The sequence below is a fragment of the Mesocricetus auratus genome, unplaced genomic scaffold, assembly GCF_017639785.1.
Source record: "Mesocricetus auratus isolate SY011 unplaced genomic scaffold, BCM_Maur_2.0 Super-Scaffold_100014, whole genome shotgun sequence".
Classification (NCBI taxonomy): domain Eukaryota; kingdom Metazoa; phylum Chordata; class Mammalia; order Rodentia; family Cricetidae; genus Mesocricetus; species Mesocricetus auratus.
The window spans coordinates 22217829-22236799 of record NW_024429197.1 but is presented as its reverse complement, the minus strand read 5'-3'; the positions used below and the strand labels follow the sequence as shown (position 1 = coordinate 22236799).

Sequence of the window (18971 nt, the reverse complement as noted above, 5' to 3'; positions counted from 1 at the left end):
TTGTTTAGATAGCCTGTGTTTTATTACTTTTTCTTGTACATAAATATTCAAATGAGCCGGGCGGTGGTGGCACACACCTTTAATCCTAGCACTCGGGAGCCAGAGGCAGGAACATCTCTGTGACTTCGAGACCAGCCTGGTCTACAAGAGCTAATAGGATAGCCTCCAAAGCCACAGAGAAACTCTGTCTCGAAACAACAACAACAAAAAACAAACAAAAAATAAATTCAAATGATAGCTGCGATTTCAATTTTCTATTCCCCAGACATTATTCTGAGTATTTTTATACCATTGTCTCTTTAAGTCACACAGCAACCTTATTAAGTAGATATTCATGCCCAGTTTTAAATGTAAGAAAACAGAGGCTTAAAGAAATTAAGTAATTTTCCAGAATTTTTCAGATAGAGAAGGGTAGAATCAAAACTCAGTACCAGACTTGGTAATTTGAAAATTTTAACACTTGTTCTTATAGTTATATATAGTCCATACTTTTGCAAATAACTACATAAATAATTTAATTTGCAGATTTAAAATCCCTCTTAACTGGCTTACTAGTATGAAAAATGATTTTTAATAGCATGCTTTTTGAGTAAATCTGCTTTACTAATACTTCAGTGGGAGAAATACAGTTTTAAAAAACTTTTATAAGAGCTACTTTTTATGTGTATTAGTGTTTTGCCTGCATGTATGTCTGTATACTACATGGCTTCTTGATGCATATGGAGGTCAGAACAGGGTATCAGATCCTCTGGATCAAGAGTTATAGGTGGTTGTGGGCCACCATGTGGGTGCTGGGAACTGAAGTTAGATCTACTAGAAGAGCAGCCACTGTACTTAACTGCTGAACCATCTTTCCAGCCTGGAAGTATATTTTGAAATTGGATCTACAAAATCTGGGCATATAGCTCAGTAGTAGATGAGTTTGTAGGAAGCATAAAGTTCTGGGTTTGAGCTCTAGCTACCCCCTCCATCCTTCCAAAACAAAACCTTTTTTTCTCCTTGGAGACAGGGTTTCTCTCTGTAGCCCTGGGTGCCCTATCCTCTGCCTCCTGCGTACTGGGATTAAAGGCATGTGATACCACTGCCCAGCCAAAAAAATTTTTTTTAACCCGAGAATCAAAACAACTGGTAGTAATTTATTTACTCTTATTTTCTGTTTTTACTACCAGATACTTACTCTAGGTGCTTTTTGTCGAGGCTTGGATTAGTGAGATATGAATCTGTTTAGCAGCAGAAAAACATGGTGACTGTTGAGAAAAAATAGCCAAAATGCGAGTAAGAAAGCTTATCAGAGACTTGTGGGTCTTTATCTATGGCTGGAAACATGAACTCCTGAAGGTACCAGACAGATAACATAATGAGTAAAACACAGACAGAGGTACCAGAGCATTGGCTGCATCTCTAATGTGTTCTGGTTATGTGTTTCCTATTAGGCTTCATAGTGGACATTTCATCCTTTTCCTACCTAAGGAAAGGGAGAAATCTGGGTTTCTGTGTAGAATTTCCCAATTTCCAGATGTTTCTAATTCCAGGGTTCTTAATCTTCAGTATAATAAATGTGTCTATTTTGATTTTGTTTGGCCTGTGGGCTACCAGTCTTTTCAGTTAACTTCATTGTCCTTTCATTAATTTGAAAAGGATGTACTTTCTCCTCTTGGGTCCCTAAGGGAGTTCATTCTCTTAGTTAGATGAAGATACATACTGTGCAATTAGGAAGCTGTATTAAAAGCTCTTGAAAATTGTAGAGAGCTGTGTTACTGTTGACACAGTTGGTTACAGCTACTTTGTGTAAGCCATAATATATCCATTTTGTCTGTGACCTAGTAAAAAGTGTTAACTCTAAAGGTTGTAGTGTTGTACTTTAAAAAAAAAGGGACTTGAGAGAGAAAGACACCATGCAAAGACACCATGTGACAGAGTTCAAGGAGAGGTTTTTCTATTAAGGGAAAGAGATTGTGAAAAGAGAAAAGGGAGGAGGGAGACTGGCCTCTGGGGATAGGAGCAACGGGAGAGAGGAAAGGTGGGAGAGAGAGGAACAGACAGACAGAGAGGAGAGGAGAGAGAAGGATGGGAGGCTGGAGGCGGACAGGACCCTTTTAAAAGAGAACATGGTGAATGTGCACAGGTGGTGCTCTTAGTGGCTGCAGCCGAGGACTGTCAGAACCCTAAACACAGGCCCATAAAGATGCCTGAATGAATACTAATAAGTGGGAAGTGTAAGATTCTAAACTGATTGCTTCAAAGAATAAAGTGTTACCAGAGTAAAAGAGGACTTTCTAGAAAGATTGGTTAAGCAGTTCTGTGTCCTCTGCTTCCTTCTTTCCCAATATGGAGGGGTAGACTGGGGCAATTGGAAAGACACTTAACAGCTTGTGATGTCTATTGATTGAATAGAGGGTAGGAAAAAAGATACTCAAGTAGTCACAAACTGTTTCAGAAATGTAGTCACCTAGAATAGAAAACCTTGCTATATTCACTATATATAAAGGGTCAGACAGAATCTTAACATTTAGTTAAAACTCCCTTTCATGTAAGGGTACTGAAGGAGATAGCATTATTAAAGATACATAAGAATATTCTGGCCGGGCAGTGGTGGCGCACGCCTTTAATCCCAGCACTCGGGAGGCAGAGGCAGGTGGATCTCTGAGTTCGAGGCCGGGCTGGACCGATAGCCTCCAAAACAATACAGAGAAACCCTGTCTCGTAAAAACCAAAAAAATAAAAAGAGTATTCTATAATTGACTTATTTATACTCTGAAATAGGGAAAATAAATTTTTTGTGTAAATCACTTGGCTGAGGAAGATTAACCCTATGAATTATTAGAATGTAGGGTAACAAAAAAGATTGGGGGGAAAAAAGGAAACCTTGAGCCGGGTGGTGATGGCGCACACCTTTAATCCCAGCACTCGGGAGGCAGAGGCAGGTGGATCGCTGTGAGTTCGAGACCAGCCTGGTCTATAGAGTGAGTTCCAGGCTCCAAAACAATACAGAGAAACCCTGTCTCGAAAAACCAAAAAAAAAAAAAAAAAAAAAGGAAACCTTGAAACTGAGTGTAAGCAGTATTAATAATTATGTCTGATCACGTTGGATAAACTGGTATTTGTATGTGTATGGATGTGCGGATGTACTTGAATGGAAGGGTGTGGTGATATTTTGTTTATGCTGTAACAAATAAAACTTGCCTGAAAGTCAGAGTACATAACTAGCCACGCTAGTTAGCTGCAGAGGCCAGGCAGTGGTAGCATACAATTTTAATCCCAGCAGTTGAGAGATAGAGGCAGATGGATCTCTGTTCAAGGCCACTCTGAGATACATAAAATTGATCCAGTTTAAAAGAGAAACAGTTCACACAAAGGTGATCCTAGCACTTGGGATCACACACCTTTAATCTCAAGCTAGGGAGGTAGAGACAGGAGTTTTATATGGCTGGGAGGAGAGAGGAATGTAATATGGGAAGAGACAGAAGCAGCAGTCAGTAGTCTGAGGAGCAGTCAGTCTGAGGACAGGGTCTGAACATTGGTAGAGGCAAGAACTCTGGTGGATGGCTACTCTGTTTCTCTGATTCTTCAGCTTTCACCACCTGATAGTTTTTATTGTTAAGACAAAAGAGAATTTGTTATAGATGGGTCCTTGTGGAGGCTAGATATCTTCTACAGTCACTTCTTCAGGGTCTTTGTATTGCAACTCCTTGCTGTTTTGACTAGGCTGGCTGGCCAGCAAACCTCCTGGAATCCTCTGGTCTTTGGCCTTCAATGCTACTGCACCTGGCTATTTTATTTGCATGCTGGGGTTCCAAACTCAGGTCCTCATGTTTGTACAGCAGTCTATCCCAGCCCCTTAGCTAACAATGACATACTTTCTCAGGATACAACTTAAGGTCAGGGATACACAGAGGAATCATGACTTTTAGTCAGTAGATTTATATTTGATGGTATTACTTGAATAGAGGCATTCTAAATTTACTAACTCCCAACAAAGAAGGTTGGATGAAAGAATTTGGGAACAATTTTGAAACTTTTATGAGTCTGACAGGTTATAGCAGATGAGTTCAGACTGATATATTTGATATAGTCTCCTTCTGTCCTCTCCTCTCCCCTCTGTCCTGCTTCCCACAGGGAAGGACACTCAAAATGGGAAAAGAAGGATACAGGTAGACAAATCTAAAGTTGATTGGATTAGAGGTACCAGTTTAAAATAAAAAAACAGTAGAGTGCTTTTAAAATTTAGATTCCTGGATTGGAATTTAAGAGATTTTGAATTAATTACTTTGGATGGAACCCAGAATCTCTATTAATACATAATGAGGATTAAATTTTTTAAAAAATTTATGTGTATGGGTGTTTTGTCTGCATGTTTGTCTGTTCACCACATGTGTGCTTGGTGCTCATGGGAGTCCAGAAGAGCGTCAGGTCTTCTGGGCCTGGACTTAACAGATAGCTTTGCCTGCGTGGAATTGAACCTTTGCTCTCTCTTAAATCAGACAGTACTCTTAAGCAACAGAGTCGCCTCTCCAGTCCTGTATCTTGAGTTTTTTGATAAACTATTTTATGGGATGGGATTTTCAGTGCCAAGTAAGTATGTCTTATGTCTTAAGTATTTACCCTGAGCCATTTTTCTCTAGGCCAGCTTGGGTCATTCTAACTGCTACTTTCCCAACTTTTTCTGGGGTATGAGAGGTAGATACCACCCAGGTTGAGAAGCCTGTAGCAGCAAAGACTGAAACAGTGACTTGTGTTGTGTATTATGTATGGGTGTTTCAATTACACTTTTGATAAACATTTGAACAGATTTTTGATAACAATGTAAAAAGCATTGTGATATAGATTCTAGGTCGACAGGCAGGATCTCAATCCTTAATGAGGCCTATTTACATTTTGTAGAAGAATACAATGTGGATTAGATAGTTCAATATGATAAAAAATCCATGCAGATAAATTAGGAGACCTGACCTAATCAGTGAAAGTCAGTGCTTCTAGGAAGAACTAATTCTGGGGGAGTGGAGAGATGACTCAGTAGTGAAGAGCACATGCTGACTTTCTAGAGGACATAAATTCGGGTCCTAGTAACCCATGTTAGGTAACTCCTAACCTCCCGTAACTCCAGTTTAAGGTGCCACAGCACTGTCTTCTGGCTTCCATGGACACTGTACACAAATTGTGTACACCCACATACGCATAAATAACAAAAATGTTTAAAAAAGAACTGATATTTAAAGATAGAGAACATATGAAGTTGGGTAGATTAATGTAGCTAGAAGAAGTCTGGGGGCAATAATTTTGCACACTTAGCAATTTAAGGAAAGCCCAGAAAGTGACAACATTAGCATGGATGAATGTAGACAGTGAGGTAGTTCAGAGCACGTCTTTGGATCCTTAAGAATACTTGATTTTTATAAAATCTATTTGCAGTGAGGAACTTTTGGAAGGTTTTATGTGATTAGGATCAGATTTGTAATGCTAAGACATAACTGCCTACAGTGTGGAGAATGGCTAGGAGGGGAAGGGTGCACCAGGTAGGAGGCTGTTTTACCAGGATTAGTGAATCTAGTGTTCTGGACTGACACAGTAACAGAAAAGATAGTGACTAGTCTGGGTTAAGGACCTACTTCCTGGTCTCATGGAGACTGTCTTGTGAAGTCTCAGGTAGTGGAGGAGCAAATGAGCTCCTGGGATTTCTTGTAGGCACCAAGTCCTTTTTTACAAGAGCTATCTTCATGATCTAATCACCTTGCCTCGAGATACTGCAGCATTGGAATTAGATTTCAATGCAATTTTAAGAGAATTCAAACATAGATTGTCTTTAACTTAGTACACCCTACCATCACCTACCATGTCACATACAGTGTAAGAACTTCAGAAACTGGATTCTAGTTCCTTTATACATTTTACTTCAGAATACTTAAAATTTTATATATTATGTGTTTGTGTGCACTATGGTCAAAAGATGACTTGTGAAGTTGGTTCATGGTCAGATATAGGTTGCCAGGCTTGGTGCTGAGCCATCTCACTTGGCCTCTTTTTAAATTAAAAAAAGTTACATTTATTATTTGGCAGAGAGAGGGAGAGAGAGATTACAGACATGGGTACAGAGCTTAGAGTACTCTTCTCCACCCTGTGTTGTGGAGATGAACTCAAGCCATTGCTCTTGTTTGTATAGTATTCCTTCTTGTACTGCAGGTGTTTTACCTGCTGAACCATCTTGCTGACCTAAATTACTTTTATCTGTATATTGTGTCTTTTAATCAACTACTATGTCTTCTTTAGATACTTTAAAAGACTTTACAAGAAAATTTAAAAATGTCTTTTTAAATGTGGCCCCCCCCTTTATTTTATTTTATTTTTTTTTTTTGAGACAGGGTTTCTCTGTATATCCCTGGCTATCATGGAACTTGCTTTGTAAATCAGGCTGGCCTTGGAACTTGAAGAGATCTGTCTGCCTCTGCCTCCTGAATCCTGGAATTAAAGGTGTGCACTGGCTGGGTGGTGGTGCATTGGCTGTGTGCCTAGACAGGCCAGACAGGCACCGTTTCACAGCTGCATCACAGCCCTTTGCCTCATGTTTAATGGAGATTATTCTTTTATGTAATTGACATTATTTTCCCCTTTAACCATTTAAGATGTTACTTAGTTTCTGACCACATAGTTTTGAAGAAGCACACTGAAATTCTTATTTTTAGTTCTCCACACAGTCTTTTTTTCTCTCTCTATTACCTTCAAGTTGTCTTCAGTTTCAGTTTTCAGCATTTTAACTATAATACACATAGTATAGTTTTTCCCACCTTATTTTCTGAGATAGCCTATAACCTAGGTTGGCCTTGCACTCCTGATCCTTCTGCCTTTGCTTCACAAGTGCTGAGATTACAGGTTTGTTCCACCAGGCCCAACTGGGGTGTAGGAGTGTGTGAGAGTCTGCATTTGAGCTTGCTTGCATGTGTGTGTGTGTGTGTGTTGGGAATCTGTCCTAAGGTCTCATGCATGGCACACAAGTTCTCTTACCACTGAGCTGTACCTTTGGCCCTTAGTATAGTTTTTGTTGTTGTTTGTCTTTTAAATTTTGTGTGATATTCTTGTGACATGCAGGTATCTTGTGTTGACATCTTGTGCTGTTTTGTAAGATTTTCTACTTGTTTGAATTTTCATTTTGCCCCCCCTCTTTTTTTTTTTTAACTCTGTCTCAGGAGTCTTGTAAGAATTGTTTTTATTTGTTTCGAATCTGTGGGCACATGCTGGTTATGTTGGGAAAACATTTATTGACCTGTCCTCAGGTTTCCCAGGCCTTTTTCTAGCATGTCCAACTTATTTATAAGCCTTTCTGAGGGATTCTTTTTATCTTTTGTTGGGGATCAGAGCCAAGCGTGCCAAGTGTATGCTAGAAGGCTTCTCTACTGAGCTATACATCCACTGGTGTTTTTGTTTTTGTTTATCATTTGTTTATTATGGTTTCTACATCTCTATTAAAGTTCTTAATATTTAAATGTAAATTGTTTTCTTCATTTTCCACTGGGTCCCTTAATATATTAACCATAATTAGACAATCGTAAAATTTTATTTCTCTTTTAGTTGGGTTGTGTGGATTACTTTGTCTCTTGATAGTGATGTTTTTCTTGCTTTTCACTTATATACTCTTTGACGGAATACCAGGTAGGTATGTAGAAGAATGATAGAGATTGAAGTAGTGTTTTTATTTGTAAATGGACAAGGATCTTTTCCTTTTCCTCAGACTGCTCATCCAGTAGGTTCAGTCAGTCTTAGTAGATGGGCTGAGTTTAGGTGGTGGTACCTTCTTACTCTTCTAGCATTGTGTTTTCCATTGTACTTCAACAAGGCAGTTGTGTGCTATAGAACCCCTCCTACCCCATTTTTTTCATCATAGATTTTAGGTATACCTTGACTGTTTACGGGCAGGAGTATTGTTCAAATCTTTTTGTCCTCCTCTGTTACCAAACTGCTGTTGTTATTCAATATTCTGCTAGTTCAAGCCAGAGTAGCTTTGTAGCTATAGTTGCTTTTGGATGGGAGTCTGCTCCTTCCTGAGATTTAGCAGACCCATATGTATGGTGTCAGTGTCAGTTCTTAGGATGCAGGGCAGTAGCTTATACCTCTCCCAGAGAAAAAGGAGTTTGTATTTGCTTTTCCCCATAGTAGCAGTAGATTTTTCCTGGAGAAGGGTTTCCTATCACTATAGAAGTAGAGCTGTTTCATTTCCATTCTTCCCCCAGAAGTGATGAAGCTTTGCCAGAGCCCTGTGGAAGAGAGATTTTGTTGCCATCACCTCAGACTTACAAAGGGAAAACAAACAAACAAACAAAAAAACCCACCTATATATGGCTGGGTGGTGGTTGTATATGTCTTGGGCTGCACTCGGTAGGCAGAAGCAGGTAGATCTTTGTGAGTTTGAGGCCAGCTTGGTCTACATAGTGAGTTCCAGAACCGCTAGGGCTACACAGAGAAACCTTTTCTTGAAACAGATTTCTAAATCAGGTTTCTTAGGACTTGCTTGATGGTGGTCAGCTTGTCAATGATGGTGGTCAGCTTCTCAATGTTCTGCTAAAGGTGAGGCAGTATGCACATTCAGTCTCCATGGAATAGCCTTGTTCTTAGGAATGTGTTTTTAAATTTTTGGAGAATTTTACACATGTATACAATGAAATATGATCTTATCTACCCCCAGGAATGCAGTCTCATTAGTTGCCTTGTGATCTGATACAGTTCCAAAATAATTGACTTAAAGAAAATACTCCAGTGTTTTATCATTGTTAGAGATGAAATATTCTTTGTAGTTGCTTACATTCCAAGCAGAGGTAGAATTACCATTTTTAGATGGTAGTGAAATGGGTTTCAAAATATAGTCTGTATACATCTCAGAATTACCATTTTTAGAAGGTAGTGAAATGGGTTTCAAAATATAGTCTTATACATCTCTTGATAAAAATGTATACAATACATTTTTGAGAAAATATTTTGATATTTTATATTCTGTATAGGTAAATTTTGAAGAGGAAAGTTCTGTATTTATTTTTAGACTAAAGAATTTTTTAAAAATACTTTTTCTTTGAGAATTTGATACGATGTATTTTGATCACATTCATATCCCCATTTTCTATCTTCCTACTCACCCAGCCTTATCCCCTTCCCTTAATTAAAAAGCCAGTTGAATTCAGTTTGAGTTGTCTGACTGCTTACTCTTGGACATGGAGTCTGCCTTAGAGTGTGGTCCATATACCAGGTGTTGCTCCATTAAAGATTACTGACTTTCCCTTCTCACAGCAAGGAGATGTCAGTAGTTTCTTAACTAAGGATGGGACTTGATGCTGATCTCTTCTCCTTGCTGGGATTTTGTCTGGCTTTGACTTTTGTGGGTCTGTGCATGTTGTCAGAATCCGTGAGTTCATATGTGCTTTGTCTTTCCTGTTGTGACAGGAAAAACACCATTTCCTTAAGTCATTTACCAGCTCTGGCTCTTACAATCTTTTTGCTCCTTTTCTGCATAGATCCCTGAGTCTTGAGAGAAGGAGTATGATATATATTCCCCATTTAGGGCTAAGTACTCTGAAAAGACATCAGTATTTTATTTTTATCTATTTATTCCCCACCCCCCACCCCCCAGGGTTTCTCTGTAGCTTTGGAGCCTGTCCTGGAACTCTCTATGTAGACCGGGTTGGTCTCAAACTCACAGAAATCAGCCTGCCTCTGCCTCCCAAGTGCTGGGATTAAAGGCATGTGTCACCACCGCCACCACCACCACCACCCAGTGACTTCAGCATTTTATATTAAATAGAACTTATGCCAAAAAAATATGACCTCCAAAGATAGCCATTTTAAGTAGTGGCTAAAGCCCCTCTACTAAATATTTGGCTATTTGAGGATAAACAGAAAAATTATTTGGGAATGGATTTTGCAGCATTTAGTTGCATAAAAGGGAGCTTTGTGATATTTTCTGTTAAGAGTCTCATTTACTCATAAATAGCCTGTTTCACAAACACACCACTTTTCTAAAGATGTTTTTCTGTCACCAAGTTGCTGGTTCTTTTCTGCTGTATTGAGGAATTTAGATCTTTTCCTGGCCTTTGTACCAGCATAGTTTTATCTTAATATGTTTTATTTTTGACATTTTATTGTATCCTGATGTTGTCCATTCTAAACTCCCTCTCCTCCCAGACCCTTTTGTACCTTCACCTCATGTCCTTGTCTTCCTCTTGCTTTAGTACCCACTGACCTAGTGTCTTTTCATGTCGTTTTTTCTGTTACAGCTAGGACCTCGTCTCCATATACTTTTGTAATAGGGCAGGGGAATTTGTTTTTTGTTTCAGAGAATTGTTGTTTTCTTCCATGTTTATTAGTGTGTGTTACAGAACAGAGGGTTCCATTATACTTCTGTCCATACATATATACTCTCTTCATATTCACCACCTCTGTTATTCTTTCTCATTCCTTTCCAGGTGGAGTAGGTTTTTTTTTTAACACTTAATTGACACAACAATGGTTTTCTTCTTTAATTTCAGAATTCCATACGACACAATCTGTCACTGAACAAATGTTTCCTTAAAGTGCCTCGATCCAAGGATGATCCCGGAAAGGTAGGACATTTCTTAAATTGAAGTGATATGTCTCTTGACACATAGTTCATTGATCAGGAGTTTTTTAAATTTTAATTTTGTTTGTCTGTCTATCTATTTATTTATTTTTGGTGAAATGGTAAGTACTCCTGCTCACTCTGGCTTAAATGATATGTGTTAAGGACTAGCTCTTTTTTAAAAATTTATTTATTGTTTTTTTGAGACAGGGTCTCACTGTATATCTGTGGCTATCTTGGAATTCACAGAGCTCTGTCTGCCTCTGTCTTCTGACTGCTACCATCAAGTACTTTGCCACCCCCAGGCCCACAGCTTGAAAGCTCCTTTAAAGTAATAAGCCATCTAGAACTTATCATTGACAGCTTGCTTTACCTAGCTTTTGCTTGGTTGTTTTCTTCGTGTTGTATATGGAATTGTGGGATCTAATCTGATACTAACTGCTTGTCTAGAACTGTAGTGGAATAGCTGTTACTGTCTGGGGTAGAACTGTGCACTTGACAAGTAGAAAAGTACTCTAATGAAATAAAAATTTGTTTCTACTCTATTCTCGTAGTTGCTTTATTATCTCTGGGTAGAATTACAGTTCCAGGGTTTCAACCTGAGGACGCCGCCCTCCCCCGTTTAGTAATCGTGCAACAGTAGTGTAGCTACAGCTTGGTAGAGTCAGTTTGAACTTTTTCTAAAGCTTAGATTGCTAGGTTGGATCATACTTGGTTGTCAACATAAATAGCTAGATTTGTACTGTGAGCCAGTTGTGCCTGTTGGCAAGATAAAGTTCTTATTTAGTGGTTAGGTGTCTATTCTTTGTTAGAAGATAACCTTTTCAATTTCAGTTGTAGTTTTAGTTCCTTCATGGCTTACTGTAAAGATTATGTTTCCTAAGCATATCTTTCATATGGTCATGTACAGTTCTTTCCCTCTCCTCCTTTTGACTTACTATTGGTTATCCTTCAAGATTGAGCTCTCGTACTTCTACACTGAAGCGTGTTTTCTCTCACTGTAGCCACTGTTATGTTATATCAGCTCCTAAACTGCTCTGTGTTTTAGGGTTTGCTGTCTCTGTTTACAGGATCTTTCACAAAGACAGCCAGCAGTCTTTGAGAAATGCTGACTCCTCCCCCATACCCTAGTCATTACTCTTCATTATTTATCTATAGAGTCTAAATTTTTGAATGTTTATCTTGTTCACTGTTGAACCTTAGTTGCTTGCACAGTGGTCTTGAGGAGGCACGCCGATTAGTAAGCATACTTCATTTTTTTTTTTGAAGCCCACACTCCTAAGCAGCACTTTTGAGGATTTGCTCTCCCAGAGGTTTTCATTATGATCTAATAGATAGTTAAATAGTTTTATTTATCTACTTTTTATTTATTATGCTCATAACTCTAGCATTGTGAGTAGGAATTGATAATGAAAATTTTCTTTCCTTTAAAATAGGCTTGTCTTGCTTTTTAATATTCCTTATAACATTTTTTTCTCTTTTAAAGACACTCTTATATATAGGCCTAACTGACCTAGAACTTGTTATGTAGATGAATCTAACCTCAAATTCACAGAGATATGCTTGTATCTGCTTCCCTTCCCAAGTGCTAGGGTTTAAAATTGTGTGGGACCACCTGGCAATTTTCATAGTTAGTATATGAATCAGGTTAAACTATTTTTAAAAGACAAGAAATAATTTAAAATCTATGAAGGCACTAATTGGATTTCCTTAAAATTAATACTTGATTTCTAACTTTAATAAAACTAAATTGGAAGGCCATTAAATATTTGGCTGCCAGTTTAATTTTTCTTATGCACAGAAGATAAAACCCTTTCCTTCTTTAATTAAATAATATGGAGTAAGGCAGATTTTAAAAAGATGTAGGGCTCATTTTGCAGTTATTTTTGTGCCTAGGTTATCTCAAAATGTAGTTTAAGTACAGAGGGATTAAGTGCCTCCATTGTTAAGTATGTATACCACTCTTCAGGGGACCTTAGTTCGGTTCCCAGCCCTTGAATTAGACAGCTCACACCTACCCATTACTCTAGCTTCAGGGGATCCAACACCCTCTTCCTCCAACACTGTAGATCCTTGGCCTCCATGGGCATCTATACTCGTGTACAAACCCATACACAGATAACACAAAATTAAAAAGAGACTTTAAAAAATAGAGATGAATAATGCTGAGAGGTAAGAGCTTTTAGCTTTTACTATTTGTCTTTAGTTTTAATGTTTTGCATTCATCAAACCTGCCATTTTTCTCATTAATTTATTTAATCTTGCAAACTAGGTTTATGATAATGTTATTACTTTCACTTAGGATCCTAAAGCTAGGTTTGAGTAGTAGCCATTGTTCTTATTGATTATGGTTAGACGTTAATGTTGTGAAGTTGATGTTATAAGTAATACATTTCTGTAAATACAGTCATTTTATTTGCCAAAGTTTATTTATTTTAGGGTATATGGATGTTTTATCTACATATAAGTCAGTTTATTGTATGCGTGCCTAGTGCCTCCAGAGACAAGAAGAGGTTGTTGAATACCATATGAATGTAGTTACAGGTTGTGAGCCTCCATGTTAATGCTGGGAGTTGAACGTAGGTCGTCTTTAAGTGCTGGGGGACTGGAGGGAGGGAGTGGGCGTGGAGGGGAGGGAGAGGGAGCTGGGACTGACATGGGAAGCAAGCTTGTTTCTAATTTAAATATATAATAAAAAAGTATAAAAGAAAAAAAAAGCAGCCAGTGCTCTTAACTCTGAACTATCTCTCCAGCCCCTTTAGGAGATTGACTGAAATAGTGCTTTAGAAGAAAACAAAATTTCCATTGCTTTTAAAATGTTTTTAAAACCTCAGTGTTACTCCACTTTATAGGAGAGATAATCAAGGCCAAGGTACTCCTTGTTCATATTCAGTTTGGAGTTAGAGATGGCTATTTTGGTTACAATTACTTAGCAGTTGCAGAAGGCTAGATTAAACTGATTTAAAGAGGAATACTTCAGGAAGTGCTACAACCGGCTCTTCAGTTTATCATTAGGAATATCTCTTTCCAGCCCCAGGTTACTCATATTTTTGTCTGTCTGTCTGTCTATCTATCTATTTATTTTTTCCTTTTTGGAGACATGGTTTCTCTGTGATTGTCCTGGAACTTGCTCTGTAGACCAGGCTAGCCTTGAACTCTGAGATCTGCCTGCTTCTGCCTCCTGAGTGCTGGGATTAAAGGTGTGTAACACCTCCACCTGCCTTGATGACTTGATTTTTTTTATAGGTCAATTAATGGCAGAGATTATGTTATTTTAGTGGCTTCAGACTCTGTGTTGTTCCCACTCCTTCCAAGTAATGTGTGATAAGCACAGAGGCTTAGAATGAATGCTGAACAGGTAATGTTCACTTGCTTTGTAGTTGAATTGAATGCCTTTTCCATACTTGTCTTTCTTGAGGGAAGGCCAACATGTTGGTTAAGTTTGGGTATTTATAAAAAAGTTTTTGTTGTTTTTTGTTTGTTTGTTTGTTTGTTATATTGATTGTAGTGTTTCCTGGCATTTGAGAAGCTTTTCCAAAATCACTCTCACCACAGTGAGAGAAAGTTATTGAGCCAAGGAGGGATGGGAGTAGATTTTGTTTGTGGTATGGAATGGAGTTTTTCATCTCTTGGAATCTTGCTAGCTCTGGTCTTTGCTCATTAGACCAAAGAGGAAAAAGTAACTGACAAAACATCTTTACCCCGTTTCATGGAATGGCTTCCTGTTCACTGTGTTACAAAAGAAGTGTAAAAAGCAGCCTTGACCTGAGGTGCTTGTTGAATTACTTGTTTGGTCATGTAAGAAGTCTGCTTTTCCTCCAGTCTTGAAATAATTTCAGAGTCATACTATTACTGTTTTTTTTTTTTAAGAAACACAAAATGAAATTTATTTTGCTCCACAACTATTCTTTTAAAACAAATTTCTTTTTGTCTTCTCTGAGTTGGAGTCCTTTCCCCATGTCTATTTAGTCTGCATTTTTTGCCTAAGAAAATTTTTTTTCTGTGTATGATGAGCATTTTTCTTGGATGTAACTCAGAGTGCCATGTTTGTGACTGGAGTTAAGAGACTATTGTGAACTTCAGGAAGAGCAGCCATCTCCTGAGATCCTTTCTCTGCTTTTTAACACACACACACACACACACACAATTTATATATTAATCCCAGCTCATTAGGCCTGGTTTTTTTTTGTATTTTTGTCTAATTTATTGTTCTAAAACTTTTTTGTAAATATTTTATTCTTTAGTTTGTATATGCTTAATAATGGTCTTAAAGATAAGTGTTACTTGCATTATGAAAACACAGTTGACTAAATACAGGTTTAAAAATGATAGGTGTCTTCTGTTTCCTGGCTTACTCTGTTTTTCAACCTGGTTCTTTATCCAGTTCAGAAGAATACTTCAATCTGAAAGGAACCAAAGGATTATTGGGAGTAGCTTCAACATGTAGCATGAATAACAGTAGACTATTAACTAGTCTAATATCTAAGAAGTTGGAGTCTACCTGCTTGTTCTAGGGCATTAATTGCATTCAGTTAGTTCCTAGGAGGAGCCTATTGTAAAATGATGGTGGGAAAAAGAAACTGTCTGAGAATAGAAGGTCACCATAGCTCTGAAGATTTTGGTCTCATCTTGTTTGGTAAAGAAACAAACAGCGTTGGAAATTTCAGAGATTGGTTTTTTTTTTTAAATTCTGTTCTCTGACTTAGTATAAAGGAGAATAACACAATTTAACTGCATTATTTTAAATTCTAGTCTCTGACTTGGTATAAAGAAGGATAACAGAGTTTAATTGTATTATTTTCAGAGGAAATTTATTTTGGGTGTCAGGTAGTGATGCAATTGTAGATTATTGTTAATCCATTGATGATTCCATCTGGAACATCTTACTTTCAAAAGTTGTAAAGAAACTGTAAAGACAACGAGAACATAAAATAGAATATTAAGAGTTTAACAGTTCTTCAGGAATCAGGTATTTATCTCAAAGAAGGGAGACAAAAGTCTTCTTTAATACCAGTTTTAAAGTCCATGCATGTAGTTTGTAAGGAAGTGGGCTGCTTCTCTGTCTTTGTGTAAAGCCAGAGAGAAAACAGGACACAAGGGTAACCAAGAGTGTGGTTGTTTAAAAAGGAAGACACATCCTACTTATTGGAGTAAGAAAACCCCCACAGGAGTTTGTAAATGATGCTTTCAAGTTTGTTGTTTCTGACATATTTGAGTAGACTTACTGGTTTTATGAGCCCAGTTGCCATCTGGGCATAGGATATAGTCAAGCTTAGTTGAAAGAGTAATTTGAACAAAGTTCAGGTAAATCAGTGATTAAAGGATTAATAGCAAGGTCCAAAAGTAAAGGAATGGATTGGTGCCAGTGAGCAAATGTCAAGGCAAAGGTCAGTTATGAATGTCAGATCAGCCAATAGACACTGAGATATGAAAGCCAAGGGTAGCTGGGCCTGGTGGCATGCTTACTTACTGTTCTAGCACTTAGGAGACTGAGGCCAACCTGAGCTAAGGCTGGAGGACTGCTCAGCCCTGCTTGCTGCTCTTGCAGGTGGACCCAAGTTCAGTTTCTAGCACCCAACATCAGATGGCTCACAACTGCTCATTAAGTAACTCCAACTCCACGGCATCTAGCACCCTCTTCTGGCCTCCATGGGTACCCACTGGCACTTAGACATTCATATATAAAAATAAAATCTTTGAAAATCAAAAGCCAACGTTGATAATAAAGGACTCATAAGATAGAGCTTCCATCCCAGCATTAAATACCATGCTATGTAATACTTTGTTGTTGTGCTCCCTTTCCAGATCTAACCATTTTATAAAATACTTAACCTGAAAGTTAATTTTTATGGCTATAAAATGGTAATCACTTCACTTTACAATTCTAGAAAATTTGAGAAGAGTGTAGTATAATCATTATGATTAAGATGTATTTTATTCTGCCCTTTGGGAAGTTAACCCCCCTTTTCCGAGCCTCTAGCAATTACTGATGTGTTTTCTGTTTCTTAAGAATTTTGCCCTTTTCAGATTGGTATATAAAGGACTTACATAGTACATAGTTTTTTAGTTGACCTTTTAAAAAAAGTTTAGCGTGGTGTTTTTGAGATTCATCCATGTTGCTGGCACAACTGTTTCATTTTACTACATGTATTCTATCCTATGGGCTTCCCAAAGGAAGTGGGAAACAAATGACCATTTGAAGGCTATGAGAGCTGTTGTTATTAGGTCATCAGATTCCTTTCTTTTAGACTTAGACCAGATAATAATAAATATTGAGATAAAAAACTAATAGTTATATTAAAACCACTAGTAGTTATATCAACATGCCTTTTTTAGTGGGTTTCATATTTAAGACAGGTGAGCTGTGTATCTTTTAGACATTCAGAATGATAATAGAAAAACTTTATTCAACTGTAAAACATTCTAAAAGAATTAAATTAGGGCACTTATCTTTAACATTTAGAGAAGTCATTACTCTATATGGTAATTACATATTTTAAATCTATTAGTTTAGAAGTAAATTACTTAGCTGTCCCTCTAGACATTGTTTACTTAATTTGATAATTAATGTGATGAAAACTGCATTTGTTCCAGAAACCTAAGTTGGCATTGAGATAATTGTTTATAAATTTCATTCATTCAGCCAGCCAAGCAGCCTGTCTTTGAGTGCCTACTATGTTTGATCATTAATAATCTCCTGTGTGGTTGAAGAGAGTAGCTTTGATGCTTAAAGTAAACACTTTTGAGAAAAAGATGATGTTGTTTATTACACTGAAGCAGTGGGACTAAACCAGACTCAAGCTGGCAAGTATGATTGTTTTTTATATGGGAATGCAGATTGCAGGAGCATCCTAAGATGTTGTGGGGAAGATGAATGGGCACATAGAAACTGGGAATGAGAAAGAAAAGATTACGATGTGATACAAAACTATGGATGTCAGGGTTGGTTTCTTTTTTCTTTTTTTTCTGTTTTTGGTTTTTCGAGACAGGGTTTCTCTGTGGCTTTGTAGGTTGTCCTGGAACTTGCTCTGTAGACCATGCTGGCCTTGAACTCACAGAGATCCAGCTGCCTCTGTCTCCCGAGTGCTGGAATTAAAGGAGAGTGCCACCAATGCCCAGCTGGTTGGTTTCATTTTTGAAGTTCTTGAAATAGGTGTGCATCAAGAGCTAAGGAAGAACAGGAACTGAGCATATGCTTGGCAGTGGGAACTGTTCTCTCTGGAATATAAAGCTTGACTGTTTTTACCTAATCAAATAATAACATCTTCCTTCCTCCCTCCCTCCCTCCCTCCCTCCCTCCCTCCCTCCCTCCCTCCCTCCCTCCCTCCCTCCCTCCCTCCCTCCCTGCCTCCCTCCCTGCCTCCCTCCCTGCCTCCCTCCCTCCCTCCCTCCCTGCCTCCCTCCCTCCCTCCCTCCCTCCCTCCCTCCCTCCCTCCCAAACAGTTTTCAAATTAAAAATAATAAAATAAGAATGAGTCACATAGCTGGGCGTTGGTGGTGCATGCCTTTAATCACAGCACTCGGGAGGCAGAGGCAGGCGAGTCTCTGTGAGTTCAAAGTAAACAACCAAAAAAAAAAAAAAACAAGGGGAATGAGTCACATACTAAAAACACATTTGGCTCTTGGTTTCTTCTTGATTTAGTCATGGGAAGAACCTTTGAATTAGATCTGTAGCTGTGGTCTCTTCTCTAGTAACTCAGCTGTGAGCATCCCTTTTCTCAGTTTAAAATTGTGCTGAACGGGGTTGTGCATACCTGTAATCGCAACTGTTCATGAAGCTGAAACAGGTGGACTATAAGGAGGAGGCCCACTTGAATAACTTGATGAGATCCTGTTTCAGGATAACAGTCAGAATGGGCTGGAGGTGTAGCTAGCAGCGGGGAACCTTTCCTGGCAGGTAGGTATGAGGCCTGGAGCTCAGCCACTGGGACCACCAACACAAATGAGCAGCTTCGTTTCTTCCCATGTTTTTGTCTGTTACATTTGCAAAATGTTTGGTTTTAGAGAAGATTATAAGTATTTCTTTAACTGTTTTAAGGTTTGCTGTAGTACACAATTAACACCATTTATTTCTTTATCTTCAGGGTTCTTACTGGGCAATAGACAACAATCCGAAGGAAGATACACTGCCTACTCGGTCAAAGAAGAGGGCACGATCTGTTGAACGGGTAAGACTCCTTATGATTGATGAGTGTTAAGCATGTCAGAAATGTAGACTTAACGGTTCATATCCAATAGATCAGGTGTAATAGAAAGCAAAGTAAGGTTTTGTTTTATATGTTGTGTATTTTCAGACCCATTTTGTTTGTTCTTCACCTTTGAGGAAGGGAGGCAGGTTAGGAATTGCTTGAAGGACATGACTGCTGTGTGAGCCTTGCTGTGCACCTCCAACACCGAG

General features: G+C 38.3%; 1 protein-coding gene across 3 annotated transcripts in view; it reads left to right on the top strand.

The window, feature by feature from the left end:
• Positions 1–18971, top strand: part of Foxj3 (forkhead box J3) — an 87944-nt gene that overhangs the window by 34148 nt on the left and 34825 nt on the right. For all 3 annotated transcript variants that reach the window (XM_013123451.3, XM_005083845.4, XM_013123450.3), the window contains exons 4-5: positions 10503–10577; positions 18658–18741. In XM_013123451.3, the coding sequence (XP_012978905.2) occupies positions 10503–10577; positions 18658–18741 (159 nt within the window). The remainder of the gene's footprint in view (positions 1–10502; positions 10578–18657; positions 18742–18971) is intronic.